This window comes from Salvelinus sp. IW2-2015, linkage group LG15 (assembly GCF_002910315.2).
Source record: "Salvelinus sp. IW2-2015 linkage group LG15, ASM291031v2, whole genome shotgun sequence".
NCBI classification, from domain to species: domain Eukaryota; kingdom Metazoa; phylum Chordata; class Actinopteri; order Salmoniformes; family Salmonidae; genus Salvelinus; species Salvelinus sp. IW2-2015.
Genome location: NC_036855.1, coordinates 33,571,875 through 33,596,702, shown reverse-complemented (window position 1 = coordinate 33,596,702; position 24,828 = coordinate 33,571,875). Strand labels below are relative to the sequence as shown.

The 24,828-nt window shown below is 43.5% G+C and overlaps 1 protein-coding gene across 3 annotated transcripts in view; it reads right to left on the bottom strand.

Annotated features, from left to right (window-relative positions):
- Window positions 1–1,067: 1,067 nt before the first annotated feature.
- Window positions 1,068–24,828, bottom strand: part of LOC111975060 (hydroxysteroid (17-beta) dehydrogenase 3) — a 35,781-nt gene continuing 12,020 nt past the window's right edge. Inside the window, exons 2-11 of one of the 3 annotated variants that reach the window (XM_024003224.2) lie at window positions 9,800–9,846; window positions 9,147–9,222; window positions 8,617–8,724; window positions 8,431–8,498; window positions 5,331–5,375; window positions 3,350–3,384; window positions 3,075–3,156; window positions 2,875–2,940; window positions 2,286–2,435; window positions 1,068–2,100 (exon numbers count right to left, since the gene is read on the bottom strand). In XM_024003224.2, the coding sequence (XP_023858992.2) occupies window positions 2,005–2,100; window positions 2,286–2,435; window positions 2,875–2,940; window positions 3,075–3,156; window positions 3,350–3,384; window positions 5,331–5,375; window positions 8,431–8,498; window positions 8,617–8,724; window positions 9,147–9,222; window positions 9,800–9,846 (773 nt within the window). In that variant the 3' untranslated portion in view covers window positions 1,068–2,004. Of the gene's footprint in view, window positions 2,101–2,285; window positions 2,436–2,874; window positions 2,941–3,070; window positions 3,157–3,349; window positions 3,385–5,330; window positions 5,376–8,430; window positions 8,499–8,616; window positions 8,725–9,146; window positions 9,223–9,799; window positions 9,847–24,828 lie in introns of all 3 variants that reach the window. The other 2 variants (XM_070447101.1, XM_070447102.1) reach the window with 2 other exon arrangements.

Sequence of the window (24,828 nt, the reverse complement as noted above, 5' to 3'; positions counted from 1 at the left end):
GTTAAGAAACTTAAATAGCTGAAGTGTGGAGTACAACATCATATGAGTAATACAAATACAGTTTTTTGAGTAAGGTATACTTACATTTTTCATGTAAGTCAACTTACAATAGTTATTTTGATTTCTCTATACATAAAAACACTAGTTAAATGTAGTCAATATGGGGAAGTGAGCACTACATAATCTTTTAAAGTCAAAGTCACTTTTATTTTCTCCCCAATTGGTAGTTTTAGTCTTGTCCCATCGCTGCAACTCCTGTACGAACTCGGTAGACGAAGGTCGAGAGCCATGTGTCCCCCGAAACACGAACCTGCCAAGCCGCACTGCTTCTTGACACACTGCTCACTTAACCCAGCCGCACCAATGTGTCAGAGAAAACACAGTACAACCTGCGACAGCATGCATCCGCCCGGCCCGCCACAGGTCGTCGCTAGAGCACAATGGGACAAGGACATTCCAGCCGGCCAAACTCTCCCCTAACCCGGACGACGCTGGGCCAATTGTGCGCCACCTCATGGGTCTCCCGGTCGTGGCCGGCTGCATCACAGCCTGGGATCAAACCCCGTTCTGTAGTGACGCCTGTAGCACAGCGATGCAGTGCCTTTGACTTTAGGCCTCCTGAGCGGTGCAGTGGTCTAAGTCACTTAATAAGTATAAGTTGCAATACTTGAAATGTTTAAGTGTAGCAAAGCCCACCTTACTTAGAAACTATAATTTACCATTACTCAAATGTAACTGTAAATTGACAGATTTTTTTGTGGGAGAAACTGATTACCTCAATTTGATCAATTAGCCTTAACTCAAATATAATCAGTAAAAACAAAACAGTCCACTCAAAAAGCAACATTTCAGAAGCGTTCTGTCTTCCTCTGTGTTGGCTTTAGCCTAGAGCTCAGAGAGAGGTTGAAACATGAGACACACGTTTACGTAGTTGATTGGCCCAGTAAGACAACAGTGCCACCGGCCCTCTCTTCCCTCACTGTAAAGCTTTTGAGGAAACCTGTTGCACTAAATATATCTGAGTACAGTTACATAAAGTGAATTTGTTGTAATTACTCAAACCGATAGAGTCACTGTGACCCTGTAGGGGGTCCATATTTTAATTATATCAGCTTGAAAATGTTAAATATAATTTCCTTTTCAAATGAATTGTAGAGTTACCACCCATGACTGTATTTGTTAGTGACAGAGACATGGTTGTTGAATTCATTAACTTTCAGTCATGTGGCCTTCAAATACTGAGTTCCTATGATAATTAAACTCTTTATGACAATACATTACATATCTTATAAGGTCTTATTTTATATACCTTTATACAATGGCCTGGAACTCATGGTTTACAGGTCACATCAGTCCTTCAAGTAGGGTTGCAGAATTCTGGTAACTTTCCCAAAATTCCCAGATTTGTAAATCGAGGAATTCTTTCGAGGAATCTTCCAAAGGGGGAAATTTACTTCTGTTTAAACTTCTACCTGCAAGTCACATTATGCTGTAATTTCTATTGGAATCCAGCCAGTTAGGCTATCCAACAGTTGACATTTGTATTCACCCGCAACCTGATAATGACTGCCAGGGTTAGGAACAATGGGAGGAGACCGCCTAAGCCATTTAACCTGGAACAACCATTTCAGTAACAAGTTAAAAATTCAAACAAAATTATTGGATTAGTTTATAAAAAGGTATGTTATTTATCTTTGTGTAGTATAAGATTAATCAATCAATCACTCAATGTATATTAAAAAACACAGATTCCAAAAAATCGACCTGCAGCAGAGCATGCTGGGAAAAGTTGGTGTGACTTCTCATTTTGAGTCAGTATCACATAAACATTGATTTTGAGTTCAACTTACTAGAAGTATGAGTTAAAAATGTATTTTACAGTCCTCTTGTTTTAGAAAAACATACATATGAAAAAGTTATTTAAAAGGCATCATATTATTTACAGACAAGCATACAGTACATGATGCTAAAATAGTGCATGTGTTGCAGGTGATCTCCTATGACCTATGTCCCCACTCTTTTCTTCACATACTCCAGTAGACTGTCCTGCATGGTCTCACTGTGGAGGATCTGCTGAGGAACAGCCTGTACCATCCAACCCTGTAGAGACAACACACAGCACGCACACACGCACACACACACACACACACACACACACACACACACACACACACACACACACACACACACACNNNCACACACACACACACACACCTGTTTCAATGACTAAAAACAAGGTAAATACTCCTACTTTCCATATGTGTAGATGTTCTGATGTGATTTACCAGTACTGTGTGACAGATGCTGCCGTAGGTCTTGTCCCCGGCTTGGAGGTACTCCAGGGATGTCCTGACAAAGTCCTCCGCTGTCAGCGTCACCATGTTGGACTTCTGGTAGCCCGTCATGGGGGTGGACACCCCAAATGGAGCCACTGCCTGGACACAGAGACACAGGAAAGAAACATAGAGTAAAGCAGACATATAGAGTAGACAGTGTTGAGGCCAGTTCCATTTAAATTCAGTCAAGTGGGGAAGTGAATTTACCTTAAAAATCAAGAATAGAAAAATGCCATTTATTTCCCAAAATCAATTCTTGATTTAGCTCACCTCCTGAATTCACATTCACGTTGCTGTACAAACCAATGAATACAATTTTGTATTTATTTATTTTACCCTTATTTTACCAGGTAAGTTGACTGAGAAAACATTCTGATTTACAGCAATGACCTGGGGAATAGTTACAGGTGAGAAGGAGGGGGGATGAATAAGCCAATATACACAGTCAGTACATGTACAAACGATTTGAGTGCCCTCCCCCTTTAATATGAATGTTAAATAGATCCATGTACACTGATGCTTGGATGCATCACTGCACCTGTATCATGATTCTTTTTGCTTTATATTCAGCCTGCAGACCTTGAGAGAACCTCTCCACAAACACCTGTACAAAGACAGCAAGACAGAAACATTGAAATCACTTTGATTATTTGTTACACAAACGACTAATTCCAGAAGCATCGCGTACAACTGACGGATCATCCTGTGCTTAGAAAGAGATAGCGGGTCTGTACTAGCCTTTGATGCGCAGTACATGGTGTACATGGGGGAGGGAACACTGGCAACACCAGAGGAGATGTTCACGATCACTCCCTTCCCTCTGCAGAGGAATTAGACAGTCAGGATTACTCAGGTTCTCCTCTCCTGACATTCATCAACATATGTTCATCCAGTAATTAACAGGATTTTAGAATTGGACTAATTCTAGTTTCAGTACAAATGAACTGGACTTTCGATTAATTGACAATGTGAAGTCTCAAATATTGGCTTGAGGAAAACCTCTCCCAAAACACCTCTTCTCCATCCCTGGCAGGACTATTTGGCACATCTGTGGAACAAAGACAGGTCAGTTAAAAACAAATACACTTAATTAAAGGGATACTTCGGGATTTTGGCAATGAGTCAGATGCAGGGCCGGCGCCTGAAAAAAATCCATTGGACGGGCATGTGATTTCCATAGAGGGGAAAGTATTTTGTTCACGGGACCTCCTATTTGGATGTAGACTGTCATTTTTTTATTTGTTACTTATAATATTAAGTGTTCAATACATTTTATTCGTGGAGTGCCTTCGTTACAACTATTAACTGTAAGCGTTGGTGTTGGAACCCGGTATAAGCTTCTTTTTATAACGACAAAATAAAAATAAATACCCCCCACCACCAAGAGCAAGGTCAGCAAGATGCACGGTCAAATGGCGAAAACATCAGTAGCCTAAACATCATTACAAGCGCCAAGTGTGCTTGATTATAGTGAAAATCATCACATAAGCAATAATGACAATATGAATATGGGTTGATATGCAAGCAGTCAAAAAGTCAATTGGCAGTTGGCAATCAGTCGGCACATGTCCATGTCACATAGCCTAAACAACGAAAGCTGTTGAGTGTGTTGATGATTTTATTATTTTGCTTGAGATGTAGGGCCTGCTCCCTCAGTGATTTTGTGCTGATAAAAGCCCGTAAAATTGTCACCTGCTTGTTCTATTTAGAGAAACTCCACAAATACAGGTGTGCCAAGCTTGTAATGTCATACCCGAGGCTGTATTCGCTGCCAAAGGTGCTTCAACAAAGTACTGAGTAAAGTCCCTGAAAACTTATGCAAATGTCATATTTTAAAACATTTTTTTTTTATATACATTTGCAAAAATGTCTGAACCAGTTTTTGCTTTGTCATTATGGGGTATTGTGTGTAGATTTATAAGGGGGGAAACTATTTAATCCATTTTTGAATACAGCTGTAACAAAATGTGGAAAAAGTCAAGGGGTCTGAATACTTTCCGAATGTACTGTATCTGATGCGGACTGGCAAAAAAGAGAACCACATTTCCACATTTTGTTACAGCTGTATTCAAAAATGTATTAAATAGTTTCCCCCCTTATCAATGCCATACTCTTTTCATGCCATACTCTTTTAGTTCTGACAGCATCAGATTTCCTGGGCTACACATACTGAGACGTGCTGTTTCGCTTGCTTGGATGGGTCTTTCTGTTGGCGGGTGTCTCGGTCAAATAAGTTATCAATATTTAAATATTTTATTTGGACGGGGCATGAGGTATGTTAGGGCGGGCCAGGCCCCCTAAGGTCCGCCTATAACGCCGGTCCTGGTCAGATGAACTCGTGGATACCATTTTTATGTCTCTGTGTTTAGGATGAAGAAAGTAGTTTCGCGAGCCAATGCTAACTAGCGTTAGCACAATGACTGGAAGTCTATGGTATCTACTAGCAGTTACCATAGACTTCCAGCAGCATACCACCCTGCATCCTGCTGCTGGCTTGCTTCTGAAGCTAAGCAGTCCCTGGATGGGAGACCAGGTGATGTTGGAGGGCCATTAGGAGGCAACCTTTCCTCTGGTTTCAAAACAATTCCCTGTGTAGGGTGCTATCTTTCTGATGGGATGTTAAATGGGTGTCCTGACTCTCTGTGGTCACAAAAAGATCCCATGGCACTTATTGTAAGAGTAGTGGTGTTAATCCTGGTGTCCTGGCTAAATTTCCAATCTGGCTCTCATACCGTCATGGTCACATAATCATCCCCAGTTTACAAATGGCTCATTCATCCTCTCCCCTGTAATTATTCCCCAGGTTGTTGCTGTAAATGAGAATGCGTTAGTTAGTAAGTGTGCTAGCACTAGTCAGCAACTTCCTTCAAACTGCATACAGAGACATTAAATGGTATCCATGAGTTCATCTGGGGAAGTAGATAAAGAGCTTCATTGCCAAAATCACAAAGTATCCCTTTAAGCATAAACTGATGGGCTTCAATATCTACCCACCTTGACCAAGGCTTTCACATTGCAGTTGATCACTTTTGTAATTCTCTGTAAGGGGGAAAAAAAACAAAAAAAAACAATAGTGAAGTGTGTTCCTCCTTCCTTGTCTTCCACAGGCAACATTTTTATTTGTATTTTATTTAACTAGGCAAGTCAGTTAAGAACAAATTCTTATTTACAATGACGGCCTACCAAAAAGCAAAAGGCATCCCGCGGGGAAGGAGGCTGGGATTCAAAGTAAAATGAATAAAATAAAAAATATAGGACAAAACACACATCACAACGAGAGATAACACAACACTACATAAAGAGATAACCAAGACAACAGCATAGCAAGGCAGCAACACATGGCAACACAGCATGGTAGCAACACAACATGACAACAACATGGTAGCAGCACAACATGTTAGCAGCACAAAACATGGTACAAACATTATTGGGCACAGACAACAGCACAAAGGGCAAGAAGGTAGAGACAACAATACATTACGCAAAGCAGCCACAACTGTCAGTACGAGTGTCCGTGATTAAGTCTTTGAATGCAGAGATGGAGATTAAACTGTCCAGTTGGAGTGTTTGTTGCAGCTCATTCCAGTCGCTAGCTGCAGTGAACTGAAAAGACGAGCGACCCAGGGATGTGTGTGCATTGGGGACCTTTAACAGAATGTGACTGGCAGAACGGGTGTTGTATGTAGAGAATGAGGGCTGCAGTAGATGTCTCAGGTAGGGGGGAGTGAGGCCTAAGAGGGTTTTATAAATAAGCATCAGCCAGTGGGTCTTGCGACGGGTATACGGAGATGACCAGTTTACAGAGGAGTATAGAGTGCAGCGATGTGTCCTATAAGGAGCATTGGTGGCAAATCTGATGGCTGAATGATAAAGAACATCTAGCCGCTCAAGAGCACCCTTACCTGCCGATCTATACATTACGTCTCCGTAATCTAGCATGGTCATCTGATTCAGGGTTAGTTGGCAGCTGGTGTGAAAGAGGAGCGATTACAATAGAGGAAACCAAGTCTAGATTTAACTTCAGCCTGCAGCTTTGATATGTGCTGATAGTGTACCGTCTAGCCATACTCCCCAAGTACTTGTATGAGCTAACTACCTCAAGCTCTAAGCCCTCAGAGGTAGTAATCACACCTGTGAACATGACCTTTGTTTTGGAGGTGTTCAGAACAAGGTTAAGGGCAGAGAAAGCTTGTTGGACACTAAGAAAGCTTTGTTGTAGAGCGTTTAACACAAAAATCCGGGGAGGGGCCAGCTGGGTATAAGACTGTATCTAAATGGATAAGAGAGCTTCCTACTGCCTGAGCTATGTTGTTGATGTAAATTGAGAAGAGCATGGGGCCTAGGATCGAGCCTTGGGGTGCTCACTTGGTGACAGGCAGTGGCTGAGACAGAAGATGTTCTGACTTTATACACTGCACTCTTTGAGAGAGGTAGTTAGCAAACCAGGCCAAAGACCCCTCAGAGACACCAATYCTCCTTAGCCAGCCCAGAAGAATGGAATGATCTACCATATCAAAAGCTTTGGCCGCACAACATTGCTTAGAATCAAGGGCAATGGTGACATCCTTGAGGACCTTGAAGGTTGCAGTGACACATCCATAACCTGAGCGGAAACCAGATTTCATACCAAAGAGAATACTATAGATATCAAGAAAACCAGTCAGTTGATTATTGACAAGTTTTTCCAACACTTTTGATAAACAGTGCAAAATAGAAATAGGCCTATAACAGTTAGGATCAGCTTGATCTCCCCCTTTGAATAAAGGACGAACCGTGGCTGCCTTCCAAGCAATGGYAACCTCCCCAGAGAGGAGAGACAGGTTAATAAGGTCAGAGATAGGCTTGGCGGTGATAGAAAGCGTCTTAACCGTCTGACCCAGATGGGTTTTTTTGGTCAAGTTTAGGAGCTCCTTTAGCACCTCGGACTCAGTGACCGGCTGCAGGGAGAAACTTTGTAGCAGGGCAGGGGAAAAAGAGGGAGGAGCGTTGGGGCTAGTCGCATTGGAAGGGGTGGGAGATGAGGAAATGTTGGACGGGCAAGGAGGCATGGCTGAGTCAATTAGGAATCCTGACTTAATGAAGTGGTGATTAAAGAGCTCAGCCATGTTCTTCTTGTCAGTAACAACCACATCATCAACATTAAGGGACATGGGCAGCTGTGAGGAAGAGTGTTTATTCTCCAGGTCTTTAACCGTTTCCAGAACTTCTTGGGGTTAGACCCACAGAGAGAGAACTGCTCCTTAAAGTAACTAACTTTGGCCTTCCTGATAGCCTGAGTGCACTTATTTCTCATTTGCCTGAACGAGAGCCAGTCAGCCTGAGTATGTGTGTCACGAGCCTTTCGCCAAATGCAAGTGCATTTCTTGAGGTGGATCAACATCAACGTAATAACTGGCATATTATGACATCACACCAGTGGAGCCTGGTGGGAGGAGCTATAGGAGGACGGGCTCATTGTAGAGGCTGGACTGAAATCAATGTAATGGAGTCAAACGTGGTTTCCATGTTTGATCTGTTGAATACCGTTCCATTTATTCCATTCCAGCAGTGGAAGCTGCTGGAAGGAGGACAGCTCATAATAATGTCTGGAATGGAGTTAATGGAATGGTATCAAACATGTGAACTCCATGTCATTGATACCATTCCATTGACTCCATTCCAGACATTATTATGAGCCATCCTCCCCTCAGCAGCCTCCACTGTGTCACGCAGCGTGTTGGATAAAGGTGAGGTGAGGCGAGAGAGGAAAGGGGAATGTGAGGAACAGGTAAGAGAACAGGTGAGGTATGAGGACGGGATCTTAATTTGATCACTCTTTTGTTGAAAAGAAAACTTGTGCATTGCAGGAATTGCAAACTTGTAGTGTATTCAAGGTTTAAAAGGCTTCTAAAGTTTGTCATTTCCAATTGAACATTTCAGACTTGATTTGCCCTAACGTCAAATGCATCAGCCCCTCCAAAAATGTATATTAATTCTAATACACAAAATAATTCACATTTCCTGTTGCTGCAGGATTCTTTTCCTGCTGTAGCAAACTGGCTCAAATTAAGATCCTACATCTGTAGGTGAACCAATATTGTATGTTTCCTCTCACCTGTTCCAGGTCCTTAGTCTGCAGGAACTTGCAGGGAATATGACTGGGCAGAATCCCCACGTTGTTCACTGCATGAATTGGACAAGACCAGGTTAATGCCACTCGGCAGCTGTCATTGGGATAGGTAGACTATTTTTTAGAGATCAGTAAATATAACAAGGAGTAATAATGAAGGACAGCGCGCACCTAATACACTGATATTTAAGCCTTTCAGGTTCTCCTCAATGTGTTCGTACATGTCATCCTCAGTGAAATCGGCTACGATCACTTTCACTTTCTGGCCCGTGGTTTCTCCTGTGAAAGAGAAACGTCACAAAATGGAAGTTCAAGAGATACATTTGACCTAACATCTAAACCAGGGCTGTCAAACTCATTATGCACCGGGGGTCTTCATCGAGGTCCGGAGGGCTGCACCGAATATGTGTTATATTTCCTCGCTGTCAAAGTGTGCAAAAATAGTCCTATATCCATCGTTTTTGGAAATTCGACCCTGACGGTGTAGCTTTAATTTCTGTGATTATTAGAGTTGGAAACAGTCAAGAAACTCTATAGATGTAGGTCCATTATAATTTCAAAAACAATATCTTTAATTTTTTACACAAACCACCCTCGGGATGGATTGAACCCCTGCGAGCAGTATGTTTGACACTCCTGATCTTAACCCTCAAAGACAATGTTGCTCATTCCAGGAGAAGAAGGACGTAAATTCCTCCCACCTATCTCCAGTGCCACCCGGTCCAGTTTGTCCTTGGTTCTGCTCAGGATCACCACGTTCAGCCCACGTCCTGCCAGCTGCACAGGTAGGACAGAACCACATGGAGTTAGTGATGGACAGGTAGGACAGACCCACATGGAGTTAGTGATGGACAGGGGGGATAGAACCACATGGAGTTAGTGTTGCACAGGGGGGATAGAACCACATGGAGTTAGTGTTGCACAGGGGGGATAGAACCACAATGTTGTTAAAAGTGTTGCACAGGGGGATAGAATCCACACAATGGAAGTTAGTGTGCACAGGGGGAAGTAGAAACCACATGGAGTAGTGTTGCACAGGGGGATAGAACACATGGAGTTAGTGTTGCACAGGGGGATAGAACCACATGGAGTTAGTGTTGCACAGGGGGGATAGACACATGGAGTTAGGTTGCACAGGAAAGAAATGGAGTTAGTGTGACAGGGGGATAGAACCACATGAGTTAGTGTTGCACAGGGGGGATAGAACCACATGGAGTTAGTGTTGCACAGGGGGGATAGAACCACATGGAGTTAGTGTTGCACAGGGGGGATAGGACCACATGGAGTTAGTGATGGACAGGTAGTATGCCATGAACAGCCACAGTCACATTCAGAGACAGCAATGGTAACTTACCTCAAAGGCGTAAGCCTTCCCTATCCCGTCTGACCCACCAGTGACCACTGCAACAGAGCAAGATGGGATAGGATGTCAATGCAAAATATCTTTACACATTGCTCCTGATAGAAGTATCCAGGCAGTACTATTTCCCACCACTAGAGGCTTCATGCACCACAGCATGGGTGGACTTGGAAGTATAGTTCTCATCGGGCCTGAAAGTTAGTGCCAAGTCTGATCCAAGCCCGGTAAACTGAAACCCGATCCCCGGTCCAATACCACAGAAATTAAATTAGCTTTAACCCGAAAAGGAGCCATATTTCTAGAAAACAGTATATTGATTTAAACTGGTGCCGAGAACAATGCAGAAGAGGCGGGCAGCAGAGTCTGGAAAACTCACCTAAATTGTGATCAACTGAATGATGAAAATATTGGAATAAAGTAGGCTAATGCAATTGAAGGCATGTATCAAATTGCTGTTTTATACTGAAACTCCCAAAGTCATATCCAAGTGTTAACTGTATTTTAAAGTCATGTCACCTAGATGATCATTTCAGCACCGTTTTGATTGGAACAGCGCCATCGCGCTGCTTCGCGACAAGCGTGGAGGAGTTGTCTTGATAAATCAATTAATAGGCAGGTTTCCCTTGACCCAGTTTTATTCGACAAAAGCAATGTCGCAAGAAAAATAATTGCAACATGTGTAATGGAAACGACYGATATAGAAGTCGTCTATATAAGAGGTTGTGTGTGTAGTTCTAAAGGACAACACACCACATCATCACTGACTCCAAGTGTACTTCAATATGTTGGTTATTATTGTATTTTTTTTATTTTTATTGAACCTTTATTTAACTAGGCAAGTCAGTTAAGAACAAATTCTTATTTACAATGACGGTGGGTTAACTGCCTTGTTCAGAGGCAGAACGACATATTTAACCTTGTCAGCTCGGGGATTTCGAACTAGCAACCTTTCGGTTACTGGCCCAATGCCCTAACCACTAGGCTACTAGAGGGTAACTAGTCCCCTAAGGTTAACTAGCCCCCCCCCCAACACAAGATGTCACCAAACACTTTCCCTGGCTGCCACTGCTCTGTAAGTGACAAAGCTGTAGATATATTCCAATGAAGTTAGATATACAAGTAGGAAAGCCTTAAGATAAATAATCCACTTGTTTAGAGAGAAACATTTAGATCATTTTTCAGTAAAGTAAGTTAGTAATATGTTGGATGAGTGTGTTGGTGGCAACTCGCCTCCACCTTGTCGGGGGTAACTGGCCCCTGGGGGCTAGTTACCCCTTTATGGTTATGAATGTGTTTCTACCTGTCATTTAGACAATGACTATCCAAGTTAGTGGTAGTTTATGCTCATTTTCTAGCTAACAACCTTACTGGCATTAAATGCTAGCCAACTAGCTGGTTAGCATAAGCTGCTAGCAGAGCTAGCTAGCAACCTTACTACCCGATCGTCTGAGGTAAAATACATTAAAAAATATAATAATTAATTGCAGTTGTAAATGTTTGCACTAGTGACTGATAGCTTTACAGTTAATGTTACTTTATAGTCTTTTAGTTGCTTTACACAGCATTTTATGTCATATAATGTTCGCTAGATAGCTAGCTACGTATAACCTTACTACCAGATCTGAGGTAAAATACATTCAATAAGATATCGTAATTGCAGTTGTAAATGTTTCCACTAGTGACAGAAAGCTTTACAGTTAATGTTACTTTAAAGCCAATTAGTTATTTTACACAGCATTTTATGTCATATTGCTAGATAGCTAACTACGTTTTTAAGAGAGAGCTTTTAAATTGGCACCACTCCCTCTGTAGGTCAATAATAATACTTTAAGTCATGTGGTTTGAAAGAAACGGGTTAGTCTTAAGGGCCATCTGTTAGATTAGGGGTCAGGTCATAGGTTAAGTGTCAGTTCTTTACAGTTACTAATATAATTCAATGTTTTTATTTCCAGATGAGAACATACAAGAAGAAAACAGACTGAAGCAATGGAAGTTATGGCCCTGAGTCAACACAGAATGCACTGAAGGCAATGGAAAATGGGCAGATCTTAAAGGGAGCTGCCAGGGTGTKCAACATTCCATCAAGAACACTACGGCAACACAAAGGAAAGGAGGTGAAAAACCCAGGCTTCAGCCAAATGGGCGGGGTGCCAGTCTTCTCTTCCACATATGAAAGTGACCTCAACCACATTCAACAAATGGAAAGAACCCTATTTGGATTAACATCATGGGACGTGAGAAGACTCGCCTTCGATCTGGCAGAGAGGATGGGAATCAAGCACAGGTTCAAGAAAGGAAAGGGGCACGGAGGGGTGGATTGGTTCAGTGGCTTAAGCGCAACCCTCAACTTTCAGTTCGAGTACCGCGAGCAACCAGTCTTGCGAGGGCCGTGGGCTTTAATAAGCCTAAGGTTGACCAGTTTTTTTACGGCCTACAAAAGATGTTTCAAACAGCTTCAGGTAATGTTCCCTCCAATTCTGTGTAACTTCCAGCACGTGTTTACTGTGAACACTGAGGCTGTACCTGTTTTAAGTTACAGTTTCAGACAGTGGTCAAGTAGGCTACTGTGGCTATTTGATCATAATGTAGACTTTCCAGAGTGGCCTACCACCAAAAACAATGGAGAAAATGTATCCCATAACATTTTCACATGGAAATAGCTGTTCTATCATTCAGTCTACAGTAGCAGCCAATGTGTGGCGTTCAATGTAGGCCTACATAATAATACATTATTATTCCCATACCATTATTAGAGAATCAGACAAATTATGCTACCCTCTGCCTATTGACTACTTACCTTATTCAAGCCTGTCTCAAAATACCACACTACTGCCAACACCACCAATACCTCTAGCACTACCGCCACCACCTCTTTCTGCCACCACTACTGGCACTACCGCCACCACTACTAGCACTACCGCCACCACATCTAGCACTACTGCCAGCACCTCTACCGCCACCACCACTACTACTAGCAGCACTACCGCCATCACGTCTAGCACTACCGCCAGCACCTCTACCTCCACCGCCACTAGCACTACCTCCACCACGACTATAGCCTAACGCCACCAGCTCTACCGCTGCCAACTCTACCACCACCACCACTAACACTCGCACCACCTCTACCAGCTCTACCACTGCCAACTATACCACCAGACCACCACACCCACCACACTACTGCCACCACCTCCCCAGCACTACTGCCACCACCTCACCTCCACCACCGACTAGCACTACCGCACCTACTCTACGCTACACTACTAGCTTACCATCACCTACCACCACTAGCTCTACCGCCACCTACACTAGCTCTACCGCCCCCCCACCAGCTCTACCACCTCTACCGCCACTTAGCACTACAGCCACCACCACGAGCACTACAGCCACCACCACGGCACTACCGCCACTGGCACTACTGCACTAGCACTACCGCCACTGGCACTACTGCCACTAGCACTACCGCCACCACCTGGTTTGTTTTTGCTAAACCACCAACAATCCAACTGCTGGAGCAGTTCTATTGGAGTTGTCACGAGGCCGACGCTGGTCAGGTTTTGGCCAGGACTATTTATGGTTTTGGTCACTAGATGTCCCCATTGCACCTTTTTGTACCTTTTGTTTTTCTTGCTCTAATTATTTGTTTTGCACCTGTAAGTCATTCCCTTGTAGTATTTAACCCTGTGTGGTTCTCAGTTCCTTGCTTCAGTGTTTGTAGTTAGCACCCAGCCCAAAGCCTTTGTGAACATAATTCCTCTAGTTGGATTTTCCAGAGGTTTCTCTGTTTTGTTCTTGTTTATTTTTGATTAGTCTTTTGTAGCGTTTGTTTTTTCCCTGCTGCTTCTACCACTTTGTGGATTTTATAATTTTGGCCTTAAGAATTTTCCTTTATTAAACCTCCATCTCTAGTACTGCTGTGTCTGCCTCATCTTCTGGTTCTGCCAATTATTAGTGACTGTTTTCTCGCACCGGGTCCTGACAGACGCTCCAGGAGGCGAGCCGAGGAAGAGAAAGGCTGAGTCTGCGGCTGAACTGACAGCCTACCTTACAGAAGGTGCTGGAGGAAAAGGCTCGGCATAACATCAAAAAGAAGAAAAGAGAGGGTAAGAAAATGAAGCAGGTTCTTCCAACAAGCCACATCAGCCACCAAAGAAGCAGGGATGCCGGAGTGTCTTCTCTATGAGGAGCCGTTTTCAATCTCAGGTGGGGACTGGATTAGGTGAGCGAGCAGTCGGAGTGTGAGCTCATGAGTTGTGCTCCAATTTTTCTGGGGATACAGTATCTTCAGTTTATACCTACAGTTGAAGTCTGAAGTTTACATCCCTTACCAAATGCATTGAAACTCATTTTTTTCAGCAAATTCATTCCGATATTAAGTGCGATGTTTAAAAAACTTCCCTGTCCTTAGCGTCAGTCTAGCATCCACCACCTTTATTTCATCGAGAATGTGAGTATATGTCAGAATTAATAGTAAAGCGAGAAATTATTTCAGCTTTCTTATTTCTTTCATGCACGAATTCCAGTGGGTCAGCAAGCGTTACATATCGACCAATTAGTATATGTGTAGTGTTTGCGTCAAAAACAGAACACTCAAAACATGAGCACAATGGCAGCTTTCCTTTAAAGAACTCCAGGCCTCAAGAGGGCAGATAACCCAAACACGGGTGGAACTAAAAAAATTGAGCCAGGATTTCTGGAGGGACTACTTTTACATGCGCACCTTGGCAGATAAGCATGGGTAATAAAATGTTTGGTCCTCAACATACCACAGCTCATTGTTCAACCCTAAAGACGGCAACTGGTATGTAATGTTTGGAATTATTTATTATGTTGCATCCAGTGCTTAGCACAATTTACCTGTTTAACTCTGGTAGGAGTGGTGACTTTTTGTTGTGGATATTTTTCTGACTGCAGAAGTAATTGCTAGAAGTGCTAGATTAAATTGTTAAATGTTTACTTTATTCAAAGCCATGCTTTGTTGCTGTGTCATGCATTGTTTAGTGTAAAATAATGCATGTTTATTCTCTGTTTAGGTTATCAACCTATTCCTATTCCTCTGTCCTATTCAATTCTACTCTATTCAACAAATCAACTGTTTCAAACATATTCAACAAATGGCATCAAACCATAATAAAACACTGGAAAGGAATTGAGTTGTCCCTTTGCATCCTTCACGGGTTGAGCAGCGTTTTCAAGTTTGGGCAAGAGCTGAAAATAATTATAACACCTAGACAACTTGAACAGTTGATAATCCACCGTCGAGCAAGTGCAAGACAAAAAAAATTAAACGGCCTAGAAGTCAGAAACTCGTCGTCGCGACGATTGTGTGCTCTCAGAAGTCGGAGGCAGGCTAGCATCTCAAACTGGCTCTGGGAGGAAACTGACAGTGAAGGCAGCTGAGCAGAAAGACTTTGGCTAAGATGCTTCTTACCAAGCAACAAACTTGCCTTAGCCAGAGGTGCCAAAACACATGATAAGAGCAACTGCGGAGAGGAGTTACGAAGCTTCACGTCGGGAGGCAAGGAGGTCAGTGAGACAAATGAGATGAATCTACAGGGGCTTGACTTCTGGCAGATCATTGAAGCTGACACCGATGTGGGTCGAAGAAGCTGACTCTGAGCAAGCACGCAGCAGACTGACTTGAGAAGAACATTTCCAAAGAACTGACCGATATGTAGACGATTGGATTGAGGCTAGGCGGGATGATCAGTCCAGAACATATTGGCCTAACGAGTACGGGCATGAAGAGACCGAGGTGAAAGTCTGCAATCAAAGAAGGCTGAGACCGCCTTAGGATGGAGTTTGCTCAAATACCGTATATTGTGTAAATGAGAGATGCTTGGAGCTACGGTGGTATTGGTTGCGGAAGCAAGGCACAAAGCTAGAATATGCAATCATAAGCCTTAGCAGAGTGGTAGTATGTGGTCCCAGTGCAGTGAAAAAGAACGGCTGGACCGCAGAGTAAAGAATCTGAAAAGCATTCAGAAACACCTGAAGCAAGGAGGGCAGATTTCTCACAGCGCAAAGAATTGCAGAGAGGATAGACAGAGGGATGAGTGCCGCAGATGCCCGCTGCAGTCCACCAGCCGACCTGAGAATAAAACCAACCGTTTACCCCAGGTTCAGGGTGGTGATACTAAAAGGAATTGTCATCGATGAGAGAAGACTGCGGGAGTCTACAGAAGCAGGGGAACCAACAGGCTTAGTCGAAGTTAAAGAAGATCCAAACTCCTTGACCAGTGTAGATGAAGATATGTGCAGAGACCTCCGTTTGTCTACTTACCAATTCTGCTGAAGGACTTTCTAGGGTGGCTTGAGAACAGGTATGAACAAGTCTACAAATTGCTTGGAAGAAATTGAGGATCTGGAGAATAATTCCTGCTTAAGAGCAAATCAGCCAAGGAAAAGTTATCGACATGGATCCAAACTATAAGAGAAGACACTGGATGATCTCACAGAGCTTGGAGGCAATGGAGCCAATCAAATCAACCCTCAGTGATCAAATCATAGAAAGCAAGTTACCTGCAACATCAAAGCGGAGATTGGCTTAGTCTTCAATGGTTAAACAACACGCAGGAATAATGTCAACGAGCCGACAATTCATTCCTTTTGAAAACCTTCTTAAGATTCCTGAAAAATAAACACAATGTAGGAAATTTTGAAAAAAATTAAGTCAGCTGGGAAGTGAGTGAAAGCCAGAAAACATAAATAATGCTTGTGTGGGAAGAGAAAATTGCGTCCACACGTTCCACAAGGAAAGGCGGCTGTGTTGTCTGTGGGATGAAAAGTCTTCCTTTGCACAGCGTTTCCAAAGAACTGATAGGCCTGTGGACAAGTTGGATGCTTGTAGAAAACGCTGGGGCCTGCAAGAGTGCTTTGGTCTTCATGGACGAAGCAAGTGAATGCAAAAGACCACTTAACCTGTGCGAGGAAAAGAGGTAAGAAAGCCATCATTTCTTTTCTTTGTCCTGAATGAGAGATTGTCAAGAGGAGTGACTCCAGAACAGAAGACAATCCAATGTGAGAGGTATACGCTACAGAAGACTTGGAGGAATTTGTATCTAAGCTCCCCCAGAGATGGCAGAGGAAATGTCAAAAGAAAGCATTCACCAACATCAACTCGAAAACAAACTGTGTCGAAAAGAATCAAAGATCTGGGAGTGACCTGTAGAAGAAATGTGTCCAGTTATTCTAAATGCTGCTAAGGTAAACTCCAATGCAGGTACAAAAAATTGGAACGCCTCGTCGACTTAGCAATCGAGCACAACAAACTACATCACTTCAAGAGCTGGCCAGAAGATTAAATCTTCTGAAGTGAAAACACCTACTTTAAGTCGTTCAGGAGTCGGGCAAATGGCCATGAAGTTAGAACAGAGCTAGTAGGTCAACGCAACACGGTAAAGGTTCATGATTCTGCTTTATCGATAGGGCAAACGTCCCATAGCCGACAAGTATCCATGGCTTATACCTTCCTTGTTAATAGAAATCACAACTCACAGAAGTCATAACAAACTGCATCTTCAAGAAGTTCACTCCAATGTAATCTAGGAGATCTGAAGTAGACCGAGATATGAGCTATCTGAGATAAGCCAGGAAAAACCGCGAAGGTGAAGACTTGCTCCGCAAGAGAGACGGTTGATTGGAGACTGCTTGCTAGTAACAAGAGTGTGGGAAGGGCACCTGCTAGGAAAGACTGTTGGTGGAGCACATGCCAGAATCGTTGAAAGAAGTGGATATAAGCCGCATTCACATTCACCGCTGGTCTGAAACACACTTTCGTGCTCCATCTCATGAGAGCAACGCTGTCAAGTATCAAGACGATAAGCTCAGCGTTACAACAGCTGAAACCTAAGAGGCACAGTGCTCGCAGAGAGTTCTCTGGATTGGTGGCAATGGACAGCATTGGAGCAGCTTGCGACCCAAAGTGTGGAGGATGCCGGTGCGGCAACTGTCAACCAGGAGGCAAGGAAATGACTCTGAGTGAGGAAAGAGAGCTGGAGATCATAAGGAAAGAGGCCTCACCTACATCAAAAGCAGATGCTCACATGATGACACCCCACTGGGAACAAAATACCTCTGGATTCAAGATCCAAGTTCCTTCCTGACACAGGAGTGGGGTGGAAGCCACTTCTTGAGAACAGAAAGCAACTCAAAAAAAGAGCCAGAGTGGAGAATAGCATACACAGCTCAATGTCCATGAAATGGTGGAAAGAAGAGCAAGCGAAAACTCACCAAAAGAGCTCATTGCCAGCTGGAGGGGCCAGTATGGTATGTCAGCCACTTGGTGGCGGCAAACCCGCACTCTCTCACAACACCTGTGCGACTGGTATGGAACAGCAGCCAGAAGTTTAGAGGGTCAGCATGAATGACCTTCTGCTGAAAGGGCGCTGATGTCCTCAATCCATCCGAGCAGTACTACTCAGGTTCAGGAGAGGCGTCCATGCTGCCTCGGCGACATTAGAAAAATGTACAATTCTGTGTGGTTGGAAGACCTGGAGATGCACCTCCACAGATTTCTCTGGAGAGACACTGAGGAGGAAGAGATTGAAGAGTATGCGATCACCAGAGTCAACATTGGCGATTGACCAGCAGGGTGCATTGCGCAATTGGCTATGAGAGAGACAGGCAAACTGCCCATGTTTGCTCACCTGGAGGGGAACGTAGGATCCTTGAAGAGGATACCTATGTCGATGACATCCTGACTTCATAATGATTGCAAAAGCTGGACCAGAACACCAAAAGGGTTGAGAGAATCCTGAAGGCAGGCGGCTTCGTCCTCAAGCTGGGTCCGGTCAGATCAAAGTGGGAGGCAGGAGATCGTACCAGGGAGAACAAGGAGCGCAGTCAAGCACAGCACTCATTCTCCCAAACCAAATGAGGGAAGGAGACAATAAAGCCCTTGGAGTTGGATACCTTGTTGAGGAGGATAAACTGTACCTCATGACTTCAATCAATTTCTCAAAGAGGAAAGGGAAAATGAGAGTCGGCCAAAATCTCCTTGATGAAGAGGTGAGAGGGAAAACTCCAAACCCACTGACGAGGAGAGAACTGCTGAGCCAGGTAGCTAGCTGTCATGAACCCAATAGGCCTCGTCACACCTGCCAAACAAAAGGGCGCCATTCTTGTCAGAAAGGCGTTTCAGGAAGCTGGAGGCAAAACTCTGACCCGAGACACTTGGGACAAACCTTTGTCTGAAAATTTGAGGGAAGAAGCCATCCAATTCTTTGAGGAATACACACGTCTTGGCCAAATCACCTTTCACAGAAGCCTCACACCAGTCAACTGGATTGGAAAACCTTGGGGAATAACATTCTCTGATGGAAGTGACAAGAGCTATGGAGCCGTAGTGTACTTAAGATCGGAGACCCAGCAAGGCATCAAAGTCAGACTGGTTGAATCCAAAGCAAAGCTCACACCATTGGACCAAAAGGGAGAACCAGTAAAAGCTGAAATCTGCGGTGCTGTCTATGCAGCACGACTTCGAAAGTACGTTGAAAAGCACAGTCGAATAGAAATTGAACGATGGCTCCATCTACTGGACAGTCAAACTGTGTTGGGAGCAATCCAGAGAGACAGCTATGGATATCAAACTTTCTTTGCGAATAGAGTTGGAGAGATCCAGAAATCCACATCCGTAGAAGACTGGTGGTGGATCCCAGGAGGCCTGAACAGTGCTGACATCATAACAAGAGGGGCAGCCCCAGAAGACCTCCAGGAAGATTCCATGTGGCAGGATGGACCAGCATTCCTGAGGCAACCTGTGAAAGAGTGGCCACATAAGTCAGCCAAAGAAATCGCCGCGTATGCCAAGGAAGGCATAAACAAACCTCGAAGGAAAGCTTTCTCGGCAGCACTGACCAGAGCGCAGGTCAAGAGAAACCAGAGTGATGCACGGCAAAATAACCCAGATAAACCCAAGACTCGGATCCGAAGATCACCAGCCGGCTCTGCGGTAACTAAACTGATTGACATCAGGAAATTCAGCAGTCTGACCAGGCTGATCCGAGTCATTGCCTGGGTTTGGAGAGCCGCAATGAGATGGAAAGAAATGTTGACCAAGAATTCAGCCTCAGATAAACCAAAGTGGGAGGACGCTCTTTCAACAAACTGGAGGTCCAGAGCCAAACAAGCTGTACTCACTGTCGGGGAGTGTGAAGATGCACTAAGAGACTTGTTCCTTGCAGCTCAAGAAGGTATAACCTTTCAAGACACCACTCTCAACAGACTCGCTGTTTACAGAGATAAAGAGACTGGGCTCTTAGTTTGTGGAGGAAGGTTCCAGATCTTTGATGAGGACGAAACTGCCGTACCAATTCTACCATATGAGGCATGGATATCCACTCTCRTAGCTCAAGAGGCCCATGGTGCAAACCATGAAGAAATAGCAGGCACACTCCTCCGGATGAGGAAGAAAGCCTGGGTGATAAAATGCCGGAAGCTGGCTAAAAAGAGAGTTGACAACTGTGTGGTGTGCAGAAAGGCCAGGGCCAGAAAGTGCCAACAGATCATGAGTGACCTTCCATCCGAGCGGATAACACCAGCCAGACCATTTGAGTACACAACAGTGGACTTATTTGGACCGTATGAAGTCAAGGACGAGGTGAAAAAGAAAACCAAGCTCAAGGTGTGGGGTATTGTCTTCTGTTGCATGGTATCCAGAGCTATACACAAAGATGTTGTCAGTGACCAGTCGACTGAAGGCTTCCTACTGGCTTACCAAAGATTCACGGCACTGAGAGGGCACCCAAAGAAATTGTGGTCAGATCCTGGAAAGAACTTTGTGGGTGCCAGACCTGCCCTCAAAGAACTCTACCTCTTCTTGGATCAGCTAAGTAAATCTGAGCTTGAAAATGAAGCTTCCAAGAATGGGACAGAATGGAGCTGGAAAATCCACCCAGCAGACTCCCCTCACAGGAATGGAGCTGCAGAAGCAGCTGTTCGTACTGTGAAGCGGGCTTTGCACAACCTGGGAGGAGAAGGACTCTTCACATGGAGTGAGTTTCAAACATTTCTCTACACGGCTGCTAACCTTGCCAATGAGAGGCCCATAGATGCAAGAACTCAAAGCCGGGAGGACTGCATAGAATACATCAGCCCAAATTCCCTTCTGCTTGGACGGATTGGACCCAGAGGAGATCTTGGATGCTTTGATTTTGAAAGCTACCCATACAAAAGGTTGAGAGCTATCCAAACAGAAGTTGACCGGTTCTGGAGGAAGTGGAGTCAGTTAGCTGGGCCCAATCTATTCGTGAGGAGTAAATGGCACACAACACATAGGAATGTGGCTGTTGGAGATGTTGTCTGGCTGGCTGACCAAAATGCTTGCGAGGTGTCACTACAAACTAGCCAGAGTCATCAGTGTCAACATTGACAAGAAGGGCATCGTCAGAGATGTGCATGTCAGAACTTTTCCCAGCTACCCAGTCCCAACTGTGAGCCTGCTCAAGAGAAGCAAAGAAACTCTCAACTAAATACCTGCTACAGTTCTTCATAGGATGTCAGACGCATCATTGTTTTACTTCCTGTTGAAGAAGGAAGAGCCTGATAGCTGAAATCGAACCTGCCCCAACATCGAGGTTCGTGTGACCTCCTTGGGTTCAAGAACCAGGAGGTCAAAGTGGGAGGTGTTGCTCAAAAAACAGAACACTTCCAAAACATGAGCACAATGGCAGCTCTTCCTTTAAAGAACTCCAGGCCTCAAGAGGGCAGATAACCCAAAAACACGGGTGGAACTAAAAAATTGAGCCAGCATTTCTGGAGGGACTACTTTTACATGCGCACCTGGCAGATAAGCATGGGTATAAAATGTTTGGTCCTCAACATACACACAGCTCATTGTTCAACCCTAAAGACGCAACTGGTATGTAATGTTTGGAATTATTTATTATGTTGCATCCAGTGCTTAGCACAATTTACATGTTTAACTCTGGTAGGAGTGGTGACTTCTTTTGTTGTGGATATTTTCTGACTGCAGAAGTAATTGCTTGAACTGCTAGATTAAATTGTTTAAATGTTTACTTTATTCAAAGCCATGCTTTGTTGCTGTGTCATGCATTGTTTATTGTGTAAAATAATGCATGTTTATTCTCTGTTTAAGGTTATCAACCTATTCCTTATTCCTCTGTCATTCAACTACTCTATTCAACAAATCAACTGTTTCAACATATTCAACAAATGGCATCAAAACCATAATAAAACACTGGAAAGGAATTGAGTTGTCCCTTTGCATCCTTCACGGGTTGAGCAAGCCGTTTTCAAGTTTGGGCAGAGCTGAAATAATTATAACACCTAGACAACTTGACAGGTAGCATTGCCTTTAAATTGTTTGACTTGGGTCAAACGTTTCGGGCAGCCTTCCACAAGCTTCTCACAATATGTTGGGTGAATTTTGGCCCATTCCTCCTGACAGAGCTGGTGTAACTGAGTCAGGTTTGTAGGCCTCCTTAATCGCACACACTTTTTCAGTTCTGCCCACAAATGTTCTATAGAATTGAGGTCAGGGCTTTGTGATGGCCACTCCAATACCTTGACTTTGTTGTCCTTAAGCCAGATGTTGCTTCAATATATCCACATCATTTTCCTACCTCATGATGCCATCTATTTTGTGAAGTGCACCAGTCCCTCCTGCAGCAAAGCACCCCCACAACATGATGCTGCCACCCCCGTACTTCACGGTTGGGATGGTGTTCGTCGGCTTCCAAGCCTCCCCCTTTTTTCTCCAAACATAACGATGGTCATTATGGCCAAACAGTTCTATTTTTGTTTCATCAGACCAGAGGACATTTCTCAAAAGTCAGATCTCTGTCCACAGAGAATGGTGCAGTTGCAAACCATTCTTATGGCGGTTTTGGAGCAGTGGCTTCTTCCTTGCTGATCGTCCTTTCAGGTTATGTCGATATAGGACTCGTTTTACTGTGGATATAGATACTTTTGTACCCGTTTCCTCCAGCATCTTCACAAGGTCCTTTACTATTGTTCTGGGATTGATTTGCACTTTTTGCACCAAAGTACGTTKTTTTCTAGGAGACAGAACGTGTCTCCTTCCTGAGCGGTATGACGGCTGTGTGGTCCCATGGTGTTTATACTTGCTTACTATTGTTTGTACAGATGAACGTGGTACCTTCAGGCGTTTGGAAATTGCTCCCAAGGATGAACCAGACTTGTAGAGGTCTACAATTCTTTTTCTGTGGTCTTGGCTGATTTCTTTTGATTTTCCATGATGTCAAGCAAAGAGGCACAGAGTTTAAAGGTAGGCCTTGAAATACATCCACAGGTACACCTCCAATCGACTCAAATGATGTCAATTAGCCTATCAGAAGCTTATAATGCCATGAAATCATTTTCTGGAATTTTCCAAGCTGTCTAAAGGCACAGTCAACTTAGTGTATGTAAACTTCTGACCTATTTGAATTGTGATACAGCGAATTATAAGTGAAATAATCTGTCTGTAAACAATTGTTGGAAAAATTACTTGTGTCATGCAAACTAGATGTCCTAACCGACTTGCCAAAACTATAGTTTGTTAACAAGAATTTTGTAGAGTGACTAAAAAAAYGAGTTTTAATGATTCCAACCTAAGTGTATGTAAACTTCCGACTTCAACTGTATGTACAAATTAGAATCGTGCAATAGCAGAGCAGAACAGAGTTGCCACATCAATGTTACACTCAATTAATTAGTTCAGTTATGAGTTAGTTAAATGTTATATTCCCGGTACTTAAAAAAGCACCCCATTTCTAAAAACTGTATCCATTTATGTCCATTTATTGTTTATTCGCCTAAGCATGTGTGTCATCCACATGGGGGGGCTAGTTACACCATAGTACCCTATATAAATATTTGTGCATAAAGGCATTTCCACCGCCATTTCTCGCATAATTATTTTTACCAACACAAAATGATCCCACCATGTCTTACAGCTGTCTTTATTTTTTTTTATATGGCATGACTTTACTCACATTTGAACTGTGGATGACATGGTGTGGTCCTTCCACTACGACTTGGGAAACAATGCAGTGTATTAGGCTACAGACGAAATAAGTTAATGAACTTCACAGGGTGGTGAAAGTGCACATTGATGAGCTTGATGCTCCTTTCCAAACAATATCTAGGGTCTTATCCGGTGACATGATGATCGATGCTTGACTGCCGTTTGACAAATAAAAATAATAATATCATCATGTAGACTACACTCTTAGAAAAAAAGGTGCTTTCTAGAACCTTAAAGGGGTTTTTCAACTCTCCCCATAGGATAACCCTTTGAAGAACCCTTTTGGGATACATGTAGGGAACACCGCGCGCGCATGGGCGCCACGTCTATTTCTATGGGCACAAACACTGTTCATGACACAAACTGTTCACACCCCTCTTGTTGGCAGAGGGAACATTTTGCAGGTTTAAAGCTTATTTCCTGTAATTCTGCACTTTATCATTGGGCGCAGAGAACATTTTGCAGTTTCAAAGCAAGTTTTCTTGCAATTATATACATTTTGCCATGTTTAATGTGACTCAAACATTACAACAAAATCTATGAGCTAAAACATTTTTGCTAAAAGATAGCCAACATGGGCTACAGCTAATAGATAGCCGACATGGGCTACAGCTAATAGATAGCCGACATGGGCTACAGCTAATAGATAGCCGACATGGGCTACAGCTGATAGATAGCCGACATGGGCTACAGCTAAAAGATAGCTGACATGGGCTACAGCTAATAGATAGCCGACATGGGCTACAGCTAAAAGATAGCCGACATGGGCTACAGCTAATAGATAGCCGACATGGGCAACAGCTAATAGATAGCCGACATGGGCTACAGCTAAAAGATAGACGACATGGGCTACAGCTAAACACTATAATTCAAGATGTTTTTATTTTATACAGTGTCGTGCTAGCAGTGTCATGCTAGCAAAATACCAATATATTATTTTAATAAACTGCAGAACTAATTTGGAGTGTTTTCGATATTGCTGCGGTATTTGCATTTCGCTACACTCGCAATAACATCTGCATGTGACCAATAAAAT